Genomic DNA, 19,557 nt, shown 5'->3' with positions numbered 1-19,557 from the left:
CCTGCACATGTTGGAACGTCTATGTGAGCATCATAATATGAATGATTACTGCTTGAAGCAAAGACAATGTATTATTTTGAAAACTGCCATTGAAGGCTCCTAATGGATTTGTGTTGCCTTCTGATGCCCTTTGGGGAGGCCACAAAATTTTTAGCAGGGACAACTGCAGGATCAGTGATATCATCCCTTTAACCTTAAGAGAAATGCTGACACACATGCAATGAGGGATAGAAGAAGAACACCGGACAACTTTTGGTCACCATCACTACCCTGGGGCAGTCGGGGATCCACATGAACAATCTTCTGTATTCAAAACTAAACAAATTACAAATAAATCTAAAATCTACTCAAAATACATCAATAATAATGCGGAATGTTTTAAAAATACCTATCACAAATACACGGGGACAGACAATAATATCATCCAACACATGGCAAATATTTTGTATCAAAAAGGTATAAAGATGGGTTGCAATGCCCCAAATAATAATAGCCCGAGATTATAAGATACTCCTTACCATGTGTAAATGCACCCCTAGTCTTTTGTGCAAGAGGAATTGGTGGAGGATGAAGATCTGAGTCTGGGTTGTGGTGGAGGACATGTATGTATGTGCTGTGAGAGTATATCTATGTGGTGTATATACATGACCTGTATATATACTGTATGCTGTATGTATGCTGTGCGTTGTATATGTGTGCTGTATGTATGCTGTGCTGTGATTTATCAAACTAAATGCACCAGAAATCTGCCATAATTTGCACCAAAATACTGTCTAACCCTTTGTGCGCCACATTTATCAAGTGTTTTAAATTTTGTAATGATTTTCATGATAAAAGGATGCGGCCTATCAGGAACGGAGCCTGACCCTACTGCACAGGGATCAGCCTATCAGGAACGGAGCCTGACCCTACTGCACAGGGATCGGCCTATCAGGAACGGAGCCTGACCTTGCTGCACAGGGATCGGCCTATCAGAAAGGAGCCTGACCCTACTGCACAGGGATCAGCCTAATTTGCAGCACACTGTACCAAAAATGTGCCCGCTATTATAAGCCATCTAAAAACCGGTGTAATCTTAGACTAGACGCCAGATTTATCAGACACCATGAATAATCTGCGGCAGTTTAGGACTTAGTATCTTAAACACTATTAGTAAATCTGTCCCATTGTATAGAGAAGTTTGCTGTAGTGATAGTACAGGGGAACGGCACCTCTGCTCCCATCACATTCACTCCAATAGGAGCAGAGCTGCTTTCAGCCAAATACCTTGGCATCTGAATCAGCTGATCGGTGGAGGTTCCGGTCGATGCACCCTGACCGATCAGATACTGATGACCTATCCTGTGTACCTATCCTATCATCCGTTAGCATTGGGTCTTGGGCAACCCCTTTAACTCCTCATTCTTGTTACTTATGAATCAATGTATTTTGAACACAACAGGTTAAATACGTCATAGAGAAATTCTCCCCATGACATTATCCCTTCAGTACAGATTCCCCAGGGTGCGGGAGGGGATGCAGAGCAATTGTGTGAGCAAGAAAAGTGTTTGCAGAGTAAGTAGCAGCAGAGCGACATCTACTTGTGCGTTGCCGCCTCTACTTGCCGCCCCAATGGTTTATCTCTGTAGTAACACTTTGCTCTGTGTCTTTACCCAGCGACAACTGACTGCAGGGTAAGAAGGTTTGTCATTGGCAGCAATGGGCGGCATCGCCAGGAACCCGATCAGCGAGTCTGTCTGCAGAGCTTGTCATTGTTTCCTCTGCCAGGGACTTTCTGCTTCAGAAACACCCAGCTTTCCATAAAGTCACAAGGTTTTGTAAAGCCGAGCTCGGCTATGGTATATGACAGAGCTATACACTAATAGTCAATGACCCTTTCCAAGTAATAAGAGATTAGCTGATAGTTGGGGTAAGTTCACATGCGGCTGATTCTGGATTATAAAACTTCAGTCATTTACACTACAATATACGTGGTGGATGTTCTTCTGCTTTCACCATTTGCATTGCAACTGCTAAAATCCATGGAGTAACCCAATAATTAAGGTCTCACCCACATAAACATCATGTTTGTAGACCAGATTGGGGCAGAGTTATTAAGGCTGGCACTTCATACACCATAAGACCCCCGACGTGCAGAATAGAGCAGATTATAAAGAGACTCCGGCGTCTTCACAACTTGGTCACCAGCCCATGTCCACAATGGCGGCCTAGGCATGTCTTATAATGAATATGTGGGGTTGAGGCATCCTGGCCCGGCCATCCACAATCTGACACTTGGCGAGTGACGTGCTTAAGAAAGGATGTGGCACATCGATGGTGTAAGAGGGGGCCTGGCACCAAAGAGGCAACACATGGTCACCCCTTTATGCCAAAAAAACAGCATAGAGGGGTTGATAAATTCTCTTCATTGATTCCAATGTCTGCATTCACATGACTATTTTTTGATGGTTTAACAGATTTAAAAAAAAAATAGGACATTTCTATAAGGACTGAAGTCTATGAGGCATCAATGAAAAAAGATGCTCCACCAGGGGCGGATGAAGGGGACCATTACCATAGCTGCTCAGAAAGCATTAAAAGATCCCTGTGACAGTATAATGTCCCATAGGGGCTCTCCGTGCAGTATAATGTCCCACAGGGGCCCTCCATGCAGTATAATGTGCCATAGGGGCCCTCCATGCAGTATAATGTGCCATTGGGGCCCTGCCCGCAGTATAATGTGCCATAGGGGCCCTCCATGCAGTATAATGTGCCATTGGGGCCCTGCCCGCAGTATAATGTGCCATAGGAGCCCTCCATGCAATATAATGTGCCATAGGGGCCCTCCATGCAGTATAATGTGCCATAGGGGCCCTCCCCGCAGTATAATGTGCCATAGGGGCCCCTTCTCAAGGTATAATGAATGAATTTGGGTTTGACTAAACACAAAAGTTTGGGGGTTCACTGCCCACATGCTATTGTTATACTTTGGGGTCTCTTCAGATTCCAATGTATAATTAGTGGGGGCCCAGGGGAGGTGAGTAAACATAAGAAATTATGTATATGTGTTGTCCTCTTTGGGCCTCTTCCAGCCCCCTGAATGATGTGAGGAATAGAGATGAGCGAGTAGTATTCGATTGAGTACCACTCGCTATTCGAATGTAAAAGTTCGATGCAGAACCAGCATTGATTGGCAGAATGCTATACAGTTGGCCAATCAACGCTGGTTTTTCTCCTAACTTTAGAAGTCTTCTCCGTGCAGCTTCCCCGCGGCGTCTTCTGGCTCTTCATTCACTCTGCCAGGCATCGGGCCTGGGCAGAGCCGACTGCTCATGTCCTGTTGTAGTGCCCGATGCCTGGCAGAGTGAATGAAGAGCCGGAAGACGCCGCACGGAGAAGACTTCTCGGAGGATCCAGCCCGACCCTCACTCGTGGACTTGGTAAGTGTAATTTGATCGAATGTTGCCTACCCCTGAAACGAGCATTTTCCCCCCATAGACTATAATAGGGTTCGATATTCGATTCGAGTAGTCGAATATTGAGGGGCTACTCGAAATGAATATCGAACCTCGAACATTTTACTGTTCGCTCATCTCTAATCAGGAACTGCTGAGTCCCAATCACAGGCTCCAGCGTCCCCGATGTCATTCAGGAGGCCCAAAGAGGATGGGGATCCAGGCCCTGGAACTCAGGGGAGGTGAGTACTAGTGTTTGTATGTTTGCTCCCCTCCCCCGGGCCTCTGATTATTATATTCTGAGATCTGACGAGACCCCAGAGTATAACAATAGCAGTTCTGGCTCAGATGTGTTTGGACTGAACGAAGTTTGTCCAAAACCCATCTTCGGTAGACTCCTGTGCCCCTCAACAGTCACTCCCTGTATCTGTATCACCCGTATTATAATTTGTCCCTGCGACTGCGGCCGTGATTGACCTGCTACAGTATCTGGACGATCTCCCCTACTATACTACAGTTGTGCAGCACAGTGAGCAGCGGCCTGTGAGTGCGGCCCGGGTGACCCCAGTTATTTGGCGCCAGCACAGGCTCCGTTTACTTCTCAGGTTTACTGTATTAAAGCTAAAACCAGGATTGGATTAAATGGGAATACGACATTTTAGGTTTTTTGTCTCCTCGTGATCCACAAAAACAACATCAGAAAACCTGAACAAATCTCATCAAAAACTGATCCTGTACGCCGGCAAGCTTGTCCAGGTAAATCCACTGTTATAAATACAGTAACTCCTACATTTTTCTAATTGTTCACTACTTCCCCCTTTTGGCTAGATACAGAATTGCACCAGTTGTCCGTTCCGAGCCGTCTGATCCTGCCTCTCACCCGGCAACAGATGATGACACATGTTCGGCTCTTCCCATTGGCTGATTCTGTTCTATTTTTGGTCGGGACTTTTCGCGTGAATTCCCCTTCCCTCCCAGAAAGCCTCAGTTTGCAAGAAAGCGAAGCCGCGTTCCGTATTTATTACACAATTATTGAAATGAAAGTGATGATGTCCAAAGTCTGGAGAAAACACGTAAAATGTCCGGGGAATGCATAATCCTGTAATAACTGCACACAATAAAGAATTGTATAGTGTAATGTTTAGAACAAATGCAACAAATATTTGAGTCTTCATCCACACGTGCGTGTGCGATATCAAGCGACTTCCATTCGTACGTTCGCTATTGTGTAGTGGCTGCAGCGCCGCACCTCCCATGAGGCGACCTGAAGCAACCGCTTCAGGCGGCACTATGTCAGGGCCCCAGGGAGGGCGGCATTTTTGCTTACCTAAGCCAGTCCAGGACAAGCTGTCCTGGACTGGCTTAGCACCGAGCGGTGGATTGGGGAGGCCGCTAGAGCAGCGCTCCCTGCCTGCTCTCTGCCTGCGAACGCTGCTAAGCCCCACCCCCTTCACTTAATCCCACCCCCTTCGCTTTGCCCCGCCCCCTCTGCTCCACCCCCTCCTCCCGGGGGGGCAGCTTTCTGTCGGCTGCCTCAGGCGGTGAAAAGGGCAGGTTCACCCCTGAGTGGCTGTGCCATAGTATGACTGCGCAGGACTCATTCTGTTACTGGCTCCATGTACTGTATAGTTCTGGCAGAGGAGATGGTGGGGGACAGATGATCTGGGGAGATCCTGGGTTTGCAACATTGCTGTATCTAAGGACGTATCAGCAATATCACAATTAGTCTTCAAAATATGGTATAATGAGTGCTAAAAGCGACCTGAGACAGGACATATCAATCATCCCTACTGAAGGAGGCGCCGCAGGAGGCCGCATATTTGAGTCTTGTTATCTCTATTACTTTTCATTGTGCAGTAATTTATTTATACATCATGTGACGCTCTTATTACACTACTTTATATACAGGGCAGAGGCCACTCTGTCCGGACACTTAGAAGGGGGGCCCCTGTCTATGATGTACATGTATCCCAATATGTCCTGATGATTCTATTCCTTTAATATTATTAGTATATCATGCCCGATTTATTTCCAGTTATAAGGAGTCTGTCAGCAAGAAAATCCCCATTAAACCAGCTCCAGCACCTTAGGGAGCCTTCACATGGAGTAAATGCACATGTATTTTTGCAAAATACACATGTAAAAATAAGACTCCCATTGACTTCAATGACATTTTACAGGTGTATTTTGCAAAAATACATGCACGTTTACTCCATGTGAAGGCTCCCTGTAGTGATCAATGTATTGTAGAGCACAGTCCTATAATAAGTTTGCAGGATGGTCGTAAGATTGTTGTGAGAAATGCATTTTCCCCCTACGCCCAACAGCAGCACAACTGGGGTATTCCTGCCCCTATGAGCTGTTAGGACAGGTGGAATTTTTAATTACCTAACAGCTTTTGACCTCTATAAGAGGCCGGAAGACCTGCTCCTCCCTTGTGTTTTTTTCTGTCCTGTGGGACAGGACAGGTGGTCAGGGGGGGAGCAGATGTTCTGACCTCCTATAGAGGTCCACTACTCTCCCCCACCGGTACCTGACAGCAGAAGATCTTTTTCTGGACATCCTCTTTTTTCAGCAGAGGTCCCCTTCTCCCGGCGGGGACCCTGCCGGCTCGTGCACGCTCCTGTCCGGCTGGGGCGCCGGGTCGGGGCTTTCCCCTAGGAACGCTAGACCTAGGAACCTTTCTCAGGTTCCTCCGGTCCGCCGTCTAACAGGGTCCGCCGCACATGTGCAGTGCGCGGGTCTCGCGGCGGACGGGAAGAGAACAACCCCTAGACACGAGCATTGCACGGTAGTTCGGGAGGGGGGTCCCCCGGTCCTGGGGACCATACCTGGGTCAGATCCCCCTCCCCCTGTCTTCTCCCCTCCCCTTTTTTTCATGAGATTCTGGCTCCGTTGTAGCCCCTACCCCTTGGGCGGGGCTCCGGGCAAAACCCCGCCCCCTGGCCTATTTAAGTCCCCTTAGAGCTTCAGTTAGTGCTTGTCGCTCCGGTTGCAAGCACATCAGTTGGTGAAGCTCCCTGGTCAATTTCTGTGCTGGAGAACTGTCTTCATTGACTAAGGTTTGGGGGAGGGAGGTTGGAGAGTTGCATCTCTGAGTGCAGTAAGTAGTTAGTGTATCCTTTCTTCCTCCTCAGAATGTCTTCTTCTTCCTCCACTGTTCTGCCTAGAAGGAAGGCTACTTCCAAAAGGAAGCATCTGGCGTGCGCTTCTTGTAGAGTGCCGCTGCCTGATGACTCCCAATATCGCTTCTGTCAGGGGTGCAGGGCCCCCTCTGTTGAAACAACTCCCATGCGAGAGATGGTGTCCTGGGTGAAGGGGTACGTCCAGGACTCCATGAAAAGAATGGAAGCCGTCTCCCTGGCCAAGAGGCCACGGCTGGATTGCGAATTGTCCCTGCCGCCTCTGGAAAAGCTGCGCCTCAGGGATGTGGAGTCGTCTTTTAGTACGGAGGAGGAGAAGGAGATTTTTCCCCTGGACAAAATGTCCAGAGTATTCCAGACCCTAAGAATCCGAGACCGGGAAGGCGGGGAAGGCTCTAGCCGTAGGTCTCGTACCTTCAGGCCCTCTTCGGAGATGCTCCGCCTGATGGAGGGCGAATGGAGGCACCCGGAGAGATCCTTTGCGCCATCCACACGCTTCAAGGCACTTTTTCCCGTCTCTGAGAGTCAACTAAAGGCGTGGGGTCCCCTGCCAAAGGTGGACGTCGCCGTGGCCAAGTTATCAAGGCGCTCCATCCTTCCATCAGAGGACGGCTCGGGCCTCAGGGACCCCATGGATCGCCGAGTCGAAGGATCTTTGAGGTGTGTATATTCGTCCGCCTCTGCCCAGGCCTCTTTGGGCATGGTCGCGAATGAGGTAGCAACTGGCTTACGCGCAGAACTGTCATCCCTGGCCAAGGACATCCATTCCGGCGTGGATCGTGATGATCTCCTCGCGGCAGTGTCCGACATCACGCTGTTGGTGGATCACCTGACAGAAGCTACCCATTTTCAGACCCGTCTGGCGGCTAGATCCATGGCACTGGCTACTGTGGCTCGCCGACCCCTATGGCTGAAGCCCTGGAAGGCTGACCTTACTTCCAAAAATAGCCTTTGTGGTCTCCCCTTTGAGCCCGGACGGCTGTTCGGAAGGGAGCTCGACCACATCATGGAAGGCTGGGCCGACTCTAAGAGCAAGAACCTGCCACAGCCCCTTGAAGGTCGGAGTACCTCCTTTCGAGGAAGAGGCACTCGAAGAGGCACCAGAGGCCAGCGGCGATCCGGGAAAGGAAGAGGTCGGGGCTCATCTCGTGGCCGTAAGAATGTCCCCCTTCTAATTCCCTCTCAGTACACCCCCCCTTCCTACTCCCCCCCCCTCCCCTGGGGTGGGCGGTCGTCTTTCCCACTATGTGGAGGCCTGGCGGCAGAATATTCGGGACCCCTGGGTCATCCAGATGATCCAGGAAGGTTATAAAATTAATTTTGTTTCCCAGCCGCCAGAGAAGATGGTAAGAACCCGCCCTCTTCAGGGCCCCAAACAACTTCATCTGGAGAGATTGATTCAGGAGTACGTGGACAAGGCCGCGCTAGAGATGGTTCCTCGCGCAGAACAAGGCACAGGCGTCTACTCTCCAGTCTTCTTGGTCCCCAAGCCATCAGGCGAGTGGCGTATGATCATCGATCTCAGGTATCTGAATCACTTCATCCGCAGGCTGCGGTTTCGCATGGAAACCATAAGGTCAGTACTACCTTTCATGCACCCTGGAGATCACTTCGTCACTCTGGACCTGAAGGACGCCTACCTCCACGTACCCATCTTTCTGGCACACCGAAAGTTCCTAAGGATTGCCGTAGACATACAGGGGAAAGAGGCGCACTTCCAGTTCGCAGCCCTCCCGTTCGGCATATCCTCCGCCCCCCACACCTTCACAAAGGTCATAGCTCCGGTCGCTGCCGCCCTGCGCCTTCAAGGCATATTCATAGTCCCGTACCTGGACGACTGGCTTCTGAAGGCTCATTCAAAGGAGGTTCTTACCACGCAGGTGCAGACCGTCGTAGCTCTACTAGACAAGCTGGGGTGGCTGGTAAACTGGCAGAAGTCAGTGATGGTGCCATCAACACGAGTTCAGTTCCTGGGACTTATTCTAGACTCTCTCAACATGACGGTCTCTCTACCCTCTCCTCGCAAAAGGAAAATTGCTCGGGCGGCACATCATTTGTCTTCCACACGGAAGGTCACCATCAGGACGGCGATGAAGGTCCTCGGATTGATGTCCGCTGCCCTAGATGCAGTTCCTTGGGCCCTATGGCATATGCACCCTCTACAGAACGAGATCTTGAGAGTCTGGAATCACAGTCCTTCAGGTTTACAGAAGCCAATCCAGTTAACCATCAGCACCCGGCAAACCTTGCCCTGGTGGACCCATCTGCGAGATGGGAAGTCCTCGGTCCAGCCCGCCTGGACCATGTTGACTACAGATGCCTCCCTCACAGGCTGGGGAGCTCATCTGGGGGAGACCCCGGTTCAAGGTACATGGAATCAGCGGGAGAGGACGCACTCATCCAACTGGCGCGAGCTTACCGCAGTTCAACGAGCCCTTCTGTCATTTGCACCACTTCTACGAGGGAAAGCGGTCAAAGTAAGATCAGACAATCTGACGACAGTCCACTATATCAACAAGCAGGGAGGAACCAGGTCCCCCTCGCTCATGCAAGTCACCAACCTGATCTTCTCCTGGGCAGAACAAAACCTCTCCCAGCTGGCCGCGGTACATATCCAGGGCCGCCTGAACATCCTAGCGGATCAACTCAGCAGAGGCCGGCCGACCGCAGGCGAATGGTCCCTGAACCAGGACATCTTCCACTACCTGAGCAGGAGGTGGGGTCTCCCCGAGGTGGATCTGATGGCCACCCAACACAATGCCAAAGTAGAAAGGTTTTGCTCCCTGTACCGGGAAGACAACCCTTTGGCTGTGGATGCCCTGTCAATACCATGGAGGTTCGAACTGGCATACGTGTTCCCTCCCATCCCGATGATACCGAAGGTATTGGCGAAACTCAGGCAGGACCAGACTTCGGCAATAGTGATCGTGCCGTTCTGGCCAAAAAGGGCATGGTTCACCGACCTTATCCTTATGAGTCGGGGGAACTACTGGAGGCTTCCACCAGTCAGGAACCTGGTGTCACTGAACAGTCAGCCGTGCCTGGGCCTAGACAAATTCAACCTTACTGCCTGGAGGCTAACCGCGCCATACGCGCAGACAGAGAATTGTCCCAGGGAGTGCTAAGTACCTTAGCCCATTCAAGAGCAGAGGCAACCAATCAGAGCTACCAAAGGATCGCCCGGATATTCCGAGATTGGTGTACAGGCAGCCACCGCGATCCAGACAGAGATGCAGTCCTAGAGTTCTTACAGAACGGCCTGGAGAGAGGACTAGTACCTGCCACCCTCAAGGTTCAAGTGTCAGCTCTATCTGCTCTCCTGGAGACACGGTTATCACAAGATCCTCTTGTCAAACAGTTCCTTAGGGGGGCTGCCAGGCTCCGCCCCCAGGTACGGCCCCCTGTCCCCAGGTGGGACCTGGCCGCGGTTCTACAAGGGCTATGTGCGCCCCCCTTCGAACCATTATCTGAAGTGGACTGGAAGTACCTGTCATTTAAAGTGACCTTTCTGTTGGCAATAACCTCCGCCAAGAGGGTTGGCGAATTGCAGGCTCTAGCAGCCTCCGAACCTTTCATAACTTTCTTTCCTGACAGAGTACAGCTAAGGTTCGTCCCAGGATTCTTGCCGAAGGTACCCACACTTCAGAACACCAATCAAGTGATCACCCTACCGGGCTTCTTTCCCTCCCCTGCCACTGAGCAGGAGGAGAAGCTACACACACTGGATCTGGTAAGAGCACTACGTATCTACCTGGATCGTACAGCACCATTCCGAAGATCAGAGAATCTTCTGGTTAATGTGTTTGGCCACAATAGAGGCGCTAAAGCATCAAAGGTAACCCTGTCGAGATGGATCAGAGAAGCTATCAGCTGTTCCCTATGGGCTCAGAATCTTCCTGTTCCAGATTTCTTACGAGCCCATGCCACCCGATCAGTGGCGACATCATGGGCAGAGACACGGTTCCTCTCTCTAGAGCAGATATGTGCTGCAGCCTCTTGGAGCTCACAGCTGACTTTTGCCAAACACTACAGATTGGACTGGCGTACGGCCGATGCTACAGCATTTGGGCACTCCGTCTTGGCATCGGCCTGCCAGGAGGTCCCGCCCTAGGGGAGATAATACTTGCTAAATCCCCAGTTGTGCTGCTGTTGGGCGTAGGGGGAAAGAAAGATTATGAATGATAATCTGTTTTCCCTTAGCCCAAACAGCAGCACAAGGCTCCCTCCCTAAGAGGTGCTATTGTACAGATTTTGTGTATGTGTGTGTAGCTCTTGGCATAGATTGCTCTGTATATCATACTTGTTACTAACACAAGGGAGGAGCAGGTCTTCCGGCCTCTTATAGAGGTCAAAAGCTGTTAGGTAATTAAAAATTCCACCTGTCCTAACAGCTCATAGGGGCAGGAATACCCCAGTTGTGCTGCTGTTTGGGCTAAGGGAAAACAGATTATCATTCATAATCTTTCTTTCTTTAATAAGTCAATTAGACAATAGTTAACGGCGGTTTGGCCCCGCGCGGCTTAGCATCGGAGTAGTGTGACTGGTCTGCCGTCTTCTGAGTCCGCACTTCACAAGCCTGAGCTTCAGGGCAGCGCTGCTGAAGACTATTCCGACGTCCAGCTGCACTTGGCCACAAGACAATGCACTTTTTTTTTTTCTAATTTGCATATGAAAGAATTTTTTTATTTTTCCCAAAAATCAAGTGACCATTTTCCTAAGTAATTGGACTGTGCTGATGTCTCTGATCACAATAGGGCACTGGAGCTGGATTTTCTTGCTGATGGGCTCCCCTTACAATGATTGTGGATTTTTTTCTATTATGCAATATGTTTCTGTAGATTAGTATGGCGTGCCGTATACATGTACCTGAATGATTTACATGTAACCCCTCTGATAACAATCCATATGTATCGCTGTCATGTATCTACCACACTAGTACCTACACATATATGCATATACAGGTATATCATGGTGCAGAGGAGAAACAAGGTCATGGTGTAACCTTCTAAGGATGTTTTGCGGTTTCCTAGCGCAGAATTTCCAAGTCTTCATTACGAGGCCATTTTAGGATCTCTAAATGATGTTCCCCCCTGTAAAGGCCAAGCCAAGCTCAGAAGACGCCGCACACAAAGCTGGCAGGTTATGGAGAATCATGAAATCTTGTCTGACTCATAAATCATCTTGTCAGGTTTCTTGTGCAGTTTCACAGGTCTGTGATAGGGAAGGTCTCCATGTTATCCCGCTGCTTACCCAAACGTGTTCTCAAGTAATCGCAACCTGAGATGTGTTCAATTACTGAGCTGTTAATTCTATCACATGTGCAACATTAAGGCTACACAATGACACTGCGATAAACAGTAACTCATATCAGCCTCGGCCACAGTTACATATAATACGGAAAAAGCACGAGCCAAAGAAGGAAAAATCATCTCAGAACACAAAATTCTAAAAATAATATCAATTTATTTCCAAATAAATATCACAATATCAATAAAATCTACATTTCTACAGTAGGGCAGAGGGAATCACCAAAAAAGACAAAGGAGACGGACACAAAATTAAGAAATAAAGTGCCTGAGCATAAATCTGTATAATCCAGTCGTATCTGACCAGTATATAGCGACCCATATGTGACGGATAGGGCAGATAGGGCGGTGCGTCCATATGTCCCGTATGTTCTATAAGTGCTGAGCTAATCCCTGTATCCTCATGGCTTCAGATACTTGACCCCTTCCTTCCCCGACTTCATTATACTTTGCCTTTATTATACCTCAGTATCTGCGTATTGGTTTCACTTATTGATACGGTAACACTATAAGGATACTTGTTATATCCATCTTAGGTACAGGTTATATATTATCTGAGATTTGATCATATATATAGTGTGTATATTCCACTCACATGCTACATTATAGGTTTGGACTTGTAGTAAGCCGCAGGTTTTGCACTTTGGTTCCTTCTTGATTTGTAGTCAGACTCACTTTTCTCTGTATTGTTAATCATTATCCTAGGAGCCATCCTACTTACTGGGTCGCTATATACTGGTCATCTATGACTGGATTATATGGATTTATGCTCAGGCACTTTATTTTTTAATTCAGTCTCTTTTGTCTTTTTGGGCAATTCCCTCTGCCCTGCTGTAGAAATGTAGATTTTATTGATATTGTGATATTTATTTGGAAATAAATTGATATTATTTTTATAATTTTGTGTTTTGAGATGATTTTTCCTTTTTTTGGCTTGTGCTTTTTTCCGTACTATATCTACACAATAGCACTGGCCACATCAATGTGTCACCCTACAACTAATGCAAGACTATGAGTTTACCACTACTCTCAATTGCAATAAAATTTAGCACTGATCGGGGGTCTCAGTGTGTCCCATTCACTTACCCTAGTTGCAATGTTTACACACACAACATCAATTTTTGGCAAAAATCACCATGTAGCCCCATTCTACAAGTTGGTACCTTGTGACCCCTGAGCCGCAGTACTAGCACTGCCGTTATATTCCCCATTCCTTGTCAAACCATTCCTGACAAAACACACAAAATATGCAACAAAAAATGTAACTTTATTGTAATATGTGGCCTCAGCTTTATTCACATGACACTTTGTTTAGGGGGTCTGGGTCATTTTTGGGATGTGCTGAAGAGAGTCAGGTACCAGTTTATATGTTTATAATGCCATAGGTTGGGGTTGTGTCTTATATAAGTGGGCAAGGCATAAGGAATTTGTCTCCATTTTTGGGAACTCCCTTCTGAAAACTTAGTAAATATGTAGTCCAGGCGTCAGACCACAACTGATCTCATACTGATGATCTATCCGTTTGCCTTAAAGGGGGTCCATCATTTGGAAAACCCCAACAAGCTATTAGAGAATTCTGAGTTTATAGAGGGAACTCCTCTGTTCAGGATCCTTATCTCATGGCTAGGATTGGGAGCAGTTACAAAAGGTGTCTCCTGCTCTGAAGGACCTGTCTTGTCCCTGAGGACCTGTCCTGCTCTACGTTTCATAGACAACCCATTCATTTAAATGGGTGCTACTTCATGCTTCATTTGTCCTTTGGTGGTTCTGCAAGGAGGTTGAACACTTACTGTCAGGGTTCCCCATAGTTCGCAGCTGGTTTCAGCAGGGGATCGCTTTGTAATCTGCTAATTGTCAAGGGACCAATTTAAGAAGTAAAGATTGTCTAAAGCAGGACGCCCCTCTAAGCCATTACCTAGGTTAAGTCCTCATCAAACACCCGCATTGTTGAAGAAGTAATTGTAATCTTTGACTGCAGGTCACAGTCAGGTAGTGATTGCAAAAAAATGTAATGTATTTGGTTCTTGCAGAATACTGGTTGTGCTTGTTACTGCAGCTCAGTCCCATTCACTTGAATTGGTCTAGGCTTCAGCTGTGACCCATAATGGCGATGTCATTGACCCCAGAGAAGAGGCAACGGTGCTGATAAGTGCCACAACCTCTTCAAACAGCTGATCGGCCGAGGTCCTTGTTGTTTGACCTCCACTGCTCATACATTAATGACCTATTGTAGGGTTATAGGTTGGACTTGATGGACTAATGTCTTTATCCACCCTCATCTACTATGTAACTATGTATCCTAAGGATAGATCAGCAATCTGTTAGTCCTTAGTAACACCCCTTAAGCTATACGTCTTGGCATGTATATTGTCATTCTTACTAAAGGGATAATTACCAATATAATAATAACCATATCAGGTATTTGTTTTAATAATTCATATTAGATGGTTTTACATCATCTCTAAATACATTTTAATGTTTCTCATCCATATGTGATGACTTGATACTCATGAGACATGATGTTAGCGTGTACAGAATGGTATAGCGGTCAGCCTCGGTGCTGATGAATGTCCTGCCATTGGTTGTTTTATTTTGACAGTTTAGCCAAATTCATGCGAATCCCATCCCCACTTTGCGAAAAAAAATCGCAACGCGGACACGCTGCAATTTCCAAAACCGTTGCGGTTTTGAAAATCACAGCATGTCAATTATATCTACAGCATTCCCATAGTAAGAGAATGTCTGTGGAGGAAAACTCTGTGAACTTTCTCTTCAAACCGGCGTGGGAAGAACCCAATGTGTTGACACCGCGGTTCTTCCCGCAGTGCTTTAGCGCTGCGCTTCCGGCCCGTGGAGCCTTAGCCTAAGTGTTACTGATGAAACCTCTAGAACTCCAGAGATAGAACCAACCTAGACCACTACTTATAATGCACATCAATAATAACGCCTCGGTCCACCAGGTTGAAGGTATTAGGTGGTCACTAACGTTTCAGAGAACTCAGTCTGTGTCCACAATCATTCTGTTTTCTGTCTGAAAAACTTTTCTAAAGGGCGTGTCCTTTCTAATTTGCTGTTCGCTTCCTGTTAATAAGGAAGGTCAGTCTTTAAAAACCAACAGACTCAAGACAGGAACATATCGATAAGAAGTGGAGAGGGGAGGGACAGGTCGATCTTCACAGCCTCTGCATGTTTATTCACAGATTGGCTGCTCTGTGCTCTCGGCCTGCTCACTGGTCATAGAGGAGTCTGAGGCTCAGACAGCTCACGGTGAATGTAAGGAGAGTCTATCTACTTCTGACTAGCTGCTTGTGTTATTGCTGACGGGATGTTAGTCGTAGACAGAAAGCAGCTTTCTTTATGGTGCACAGATCTCTCTTTGTCTATGTCAGGGATCTTTTTAGCTGCATCATAACCTGGATTTGGAGTCTGGTTTTCCTAAATCTCTGATATTATGATTGCTAGAGCTTTTCTCAGCTATGTGTCGGCTATTTTAGGGAGCCTTCACATGGAGTAAACGCGCGTGTATTTTTGCAAAATACATGTGTAAATATAAGACTCCCATTGACTTCAATAATATTTTTTACACATGTAAAAATATGCCTGTAAAATGTCATTGAAGTCAATGGGAGTCTTATTTTTACACGTGTATTTTGCAAAAACACGTGCACATTTACTTTGTGTGAAGGCTCCCTTAGAGTTTCTCCTGGCATGATGGCATGTAAAGAAACCATTAATAGTAATCATTAGAGATGAGCGAATAGTAATCGAAACTCTAGTTTCGAATACCTCACTCAATAGGAATGAAAGGGAGCGCCGGCTGCCTGCACTTAACCCCTTGCTGTTTGCCCACTCCCATTCAATCCTATGGGAGTGAGGTATTCGAATCACTATTAATATTGGGTGAGAGCAGACTCCATCCATAAGGTGGCTATAATAATAATGAATAATGATAGGACACCATGTATGAAGGCTTATACAGCCAGAGAAGAGACTGGCCACTGCCAACAAGACCCTGCACCTATTTCAGCCTATGGTGAAAACTCACTAAAACACTGAAGACCATACAGGACTACTATCAGTAACCCCTAAACTGTCAAAAATTAGAAAAATATTTTTACCCTGCAAAATGTAGTGATTGATCTGCAGACGGCATCGTGCAGGGAAACTTCCTGTAACAAACCCCGCACTTGCTTTCGTTGCATTGCTACAATCTGTAGAGCAATGTTGCTTTTGCAGAACCCGACTCAAGAAAAGAACCCAACCTGCCACTTTATTCCTCTGTGGATTTCACCTTTTGCACATTATTTATTTAAATAAAAAGAGGAAACTATAGACACAGAGCAGATTGGAGAACATGGAGTGGATGGAACAGCTGGTAGGGAACAGTAGGGGGAGGCGGCAGGGAACGGCTAGTGGCCGGCAGGGAGTCACGTATGGACATGCGCAAGAATAAGAACAAAAAAAAAAACAAATAAAAATAAAAAGCAGCAAAATTATAGATTATATATTACAATACAAAAAATACTTACAAACATTACACAGTAATACTCTGAGCACCTGGGAGATTTTTTTTTTTTTGGACAAAACAAAAGCTTTACTCCGAGCACCATCGTGATAGTAAGAACTGGTTCACAGATTTTTCGATCGTCTTGGTATCTGTTGAGGACTTCTGTTTCTATTCCTAGTTTTCCCATGTTGTGTGAAAGGGAGAAGGGAACTTCATAACAAATTTTATTTTTTTTTTTTAAATAATACTTAAAACTTTCATTTATCCACAGAAGAAAAAAAAATAGAGTCCTGGTTTTTTTTTAAGAATCTGCATGTGTTCATTTTAAAACTGGAGACATAAGAGCTTGAAATAAAACATTAAGAAAGAGAAAGCTCTTTATGGGCAAAGAAAAGTGGCTCAAGGTGTCCACAATGGGAATGTCGCAGGACATGGGATGTCCACACCCTTTTCGTTTTTTTCTGCATGGGACTGTCGTCTTTACCTCTTATTAAAAAAAAAAAAAAAAGCCACAAATAATTCTAGCTAAAAGTCTATGATAAAAAAAATCTTTCTTTGGTCATCAGAATATCCACCCAGCTTTAGGTCTTTGTCGGGGGTTGAGCGGGGCCTTTGGTCTTGTGTACCGCCTCGTTGGAAGGACTTGCTTTCTGCTCCTCATCAGCTGAGCTTCTCGAATACTGGTGTACAGGAATGAAGGAAAAGGGGGTAGGACATCTCCTTTTTTTTAAGAAGGGGGTGCAGTTGGGTGGGGGATTGTCTCTATTTGTGAATTGCCTCAGCCCATAAAACATACAGGTCCCACTTCAAATCCAAATTTCTGGTTGGGTTCTCCAAAGTCCATAAACATAGCGTCCGTCAAAGGAAGCTGCTCTACGCGTGGGGTGTGGATCTCTAGCACGGTCTTGTCGGTGCCCTTCCTCATCTGTAAATGGAAATACAGAATGCAGTGAGTTATAAAAAATACTCCTAGGCCAAACACGTTACCCAATGTTATGGGATCAGCTGTGACCCTCATCATTATTGTAGAATAACATCTGGTATCCTAGGCCTGTTCTAACCCAAACTAGCCACCAGTGGAGATGAACAAGTTTTGCAAATTTCATTTCAGGTCTGATACAATTGAATTAGTAATCAGAATTCATTGGCCTGAACAAATTCATTCCAAGTCAGCAAATGCCCCAATTGCCCTGAAAAGTTGTGTACTCAATGCCCCAATTGCCCTGAAATGTTGTGTCCTCTGAGATCTCCTAGAATTGTATCCAACCCCTCCAATTTTGTCTGAGCAGAGATCATGTCCTCCTCCTCTGTCTGCAAATTATGTCAACCCCCATGGTCAGGGATTCATTCAAATTGCTAGAATTTTCAGATTTGCTGTAATCTAAACTTTGTGGCCCATTGATAGATCGATTTGCACATCTCTAGCCACCAGGTTTTCAACCTTGGACTGTATTAGATCTCCTCAGTATGAGGTTAGGTTCTGGTCTTATACCAAAAAGCCAAGTCCTTGGCAATATAGTCCTATAATAAATGGCTTCTACTTACCGAACAGCCATCTCTGAGGGCCTTGATGTAAGGACTTGTGTGGAAGGAAAGGTCCTCATCATTGGCACCCATGAAGTGCAATGCTTTTTGGTAGCTGTCGGCAGAGGCCATGTGCCAGGCCGCAGAGCGGTGGCAGTGATATGTGAAGTTCTGACGAGCAGCGATACTCAACAGGCGGAGGAAGGTCAACTGAACTACACCAATGGGGTTATTGTCCGAGTCAACATAAGAGAACTGCAAGGAATTAACAAAATAAAGAGGAAAGAGATTAAGTTTAGGTGGACGGAGATGAGGCAGAGCCAATATATAAAAGAAAATACAATCAAAAAAATGAACAAACAGTGTAAAGAAATCTGCCATGGACTGTAGACGAGCTGCAGATTTTCACCATGGATCTCATTCAATGCAAAGCAATGAGCGAGACCTGAATCTAAATGATAAAACTTCATGGACTGGCTGATTCTTTATCTGCACATACAGTATCTATGACTGTGATACCATAACACTGCGGGATATCACGAAATACAAGTTTCCAAGCAGCCATTATCTGCACTAACCTTCCGACCACTCCTGAACTTGCTGTACCAGGTTTCCTTCTTCTCGGTGTTCCAGGTAGACATCTTAACCTAAAAGAAAATCAAACTGCTGAGTATCAATGTCATATCTCATCCACTTTAGCTTAAGTGTACATTCCTTGTGACCGACCTTCTCTAAGTCCTTGCTGGGGTAGATACAAGACTCTCCACCGGCTGTGAAGTTACAGAAGACCTTGAAAGAGTCTCGAGTGCAGCCCTGGTTAGGATCAATCCAATATTCACCTGAGGGGAAGGACAATGTTATTATACCATGCCAGTAACTAATTCCAGAGTACGGGGGAGTGTGCTAGAGATACAATACTTTATCCTTTAAAGGGAGTCTGTCACCAGAACCCAGAACTCCTATTAACACTGCAGATACATAGGTTTCCCTTGCTGCCTCCGTTACTGAAATATTGTTGTGTTTGTCAATGTGCAAATGAGCTCTTTGGTGCAACAAGGGCATCTGAAGCAACGACAACGATCTCATTGCTCCAAATAGATTATTTGCATATTGATAATAACATCACATCATGGAAATGGAGGAAACAATTCACAGGAAGAAACAAAGGATTATGTAGATAATCTTGTTTCCCTTAGTCCTAACAGCGGCACAATGTGGGGTATTTCGTGCCCCTGTGTGCTGGTAGGACAGGCGGAATTTTAATTAGCCATGTATTAATTTCACATGGCTTGTTCCCTTTAAGAGGGCACAGATACCTCCCCCCTGTGCGTAAATAACAAGTAATAATACATACATTCCAAAATAAACAACAATAGGGGGGGAATCCTTGTGCCGCTGTTAGGACTAAGGGAAACAAGATTATCTACATAATCCTTTGTTCCCTGTCGTCCCTACCAGCGGCACAATGTGGGGAAATAGCAAGTAATCCCCATAAGGGTGGGAGATTAAACACAAGCAGAATGTAATACAGTACGCCCGAAGGCAGTAGCTTCTGAGCCATACCGATCAAGTCGGTAGTGCTTCACAAAGGTCAATTCTGAAGACCAGGATGCTGCTGCACAAATCTGGTCCAAGGTGAGAGC

General features: G+C 46.4%; 1 protein-coding gene across 5 annotated transcripts in view; it reads right to left on the bottom strand.

Moving 5' to 3' along the window:
* Nucleotides 1-17,161: 17,161 nt before the first annotated feature.
* COL11A2 (collagen type XI alpha 2 chain) overlaps nt 17,162-19,557 on the bottom strand; it is a 106,412-nt gene continuing 104,016 nt past the window's right edge. For all 5 annotated transcript variants that reach the window (XM_075259551.1, XM_075259547.1, XM_075259548.1 and 2 more), the window contains 4 exons: nt 18,641-18,753; nt 18,493-18,561; nt 17,936-18,169; nt 17,162-17,315 (listed from right to left, as the gene is read on the bottom strand). In XM_075259551.1, coding sequence (XP_075115652.1) covers nt 17,169-17,315; nt 17,936-18,169; nt 18,493-18,561; nt 18,641-18,753 — 563 coding nt within the window. In that variant the 3' untranslated portion in view covers nt 17,162-17,168. The remainder of the gene's footprint in view (nt 17,316-17,935; nt 18,170-18,492; nt 18,562-18,640; nt 18,754-19,557) is intronic.

This window comes from Leptodactylus fuscus, chromosome 11 (assembly GCF_031893055.1).
Source record: "Leptodactylus fuscus isolate aLepFus1 chromosome 11, aLepFus1.hap2, whole genome shotgun sequence".
Classification (NCBI taxonomy): domain Eukaryota; kingdom Metazoa; phylum Chordata; class Amphibia; order Anura; family Leptodactylidae; genus Leptodactylus; species Leptodactylus fuscus.
The sequence above is the reverse complement of the archived record's forward strand: the minus strand, read 5'-3'. Positions and strand labels throughout refer to the sequence as shown.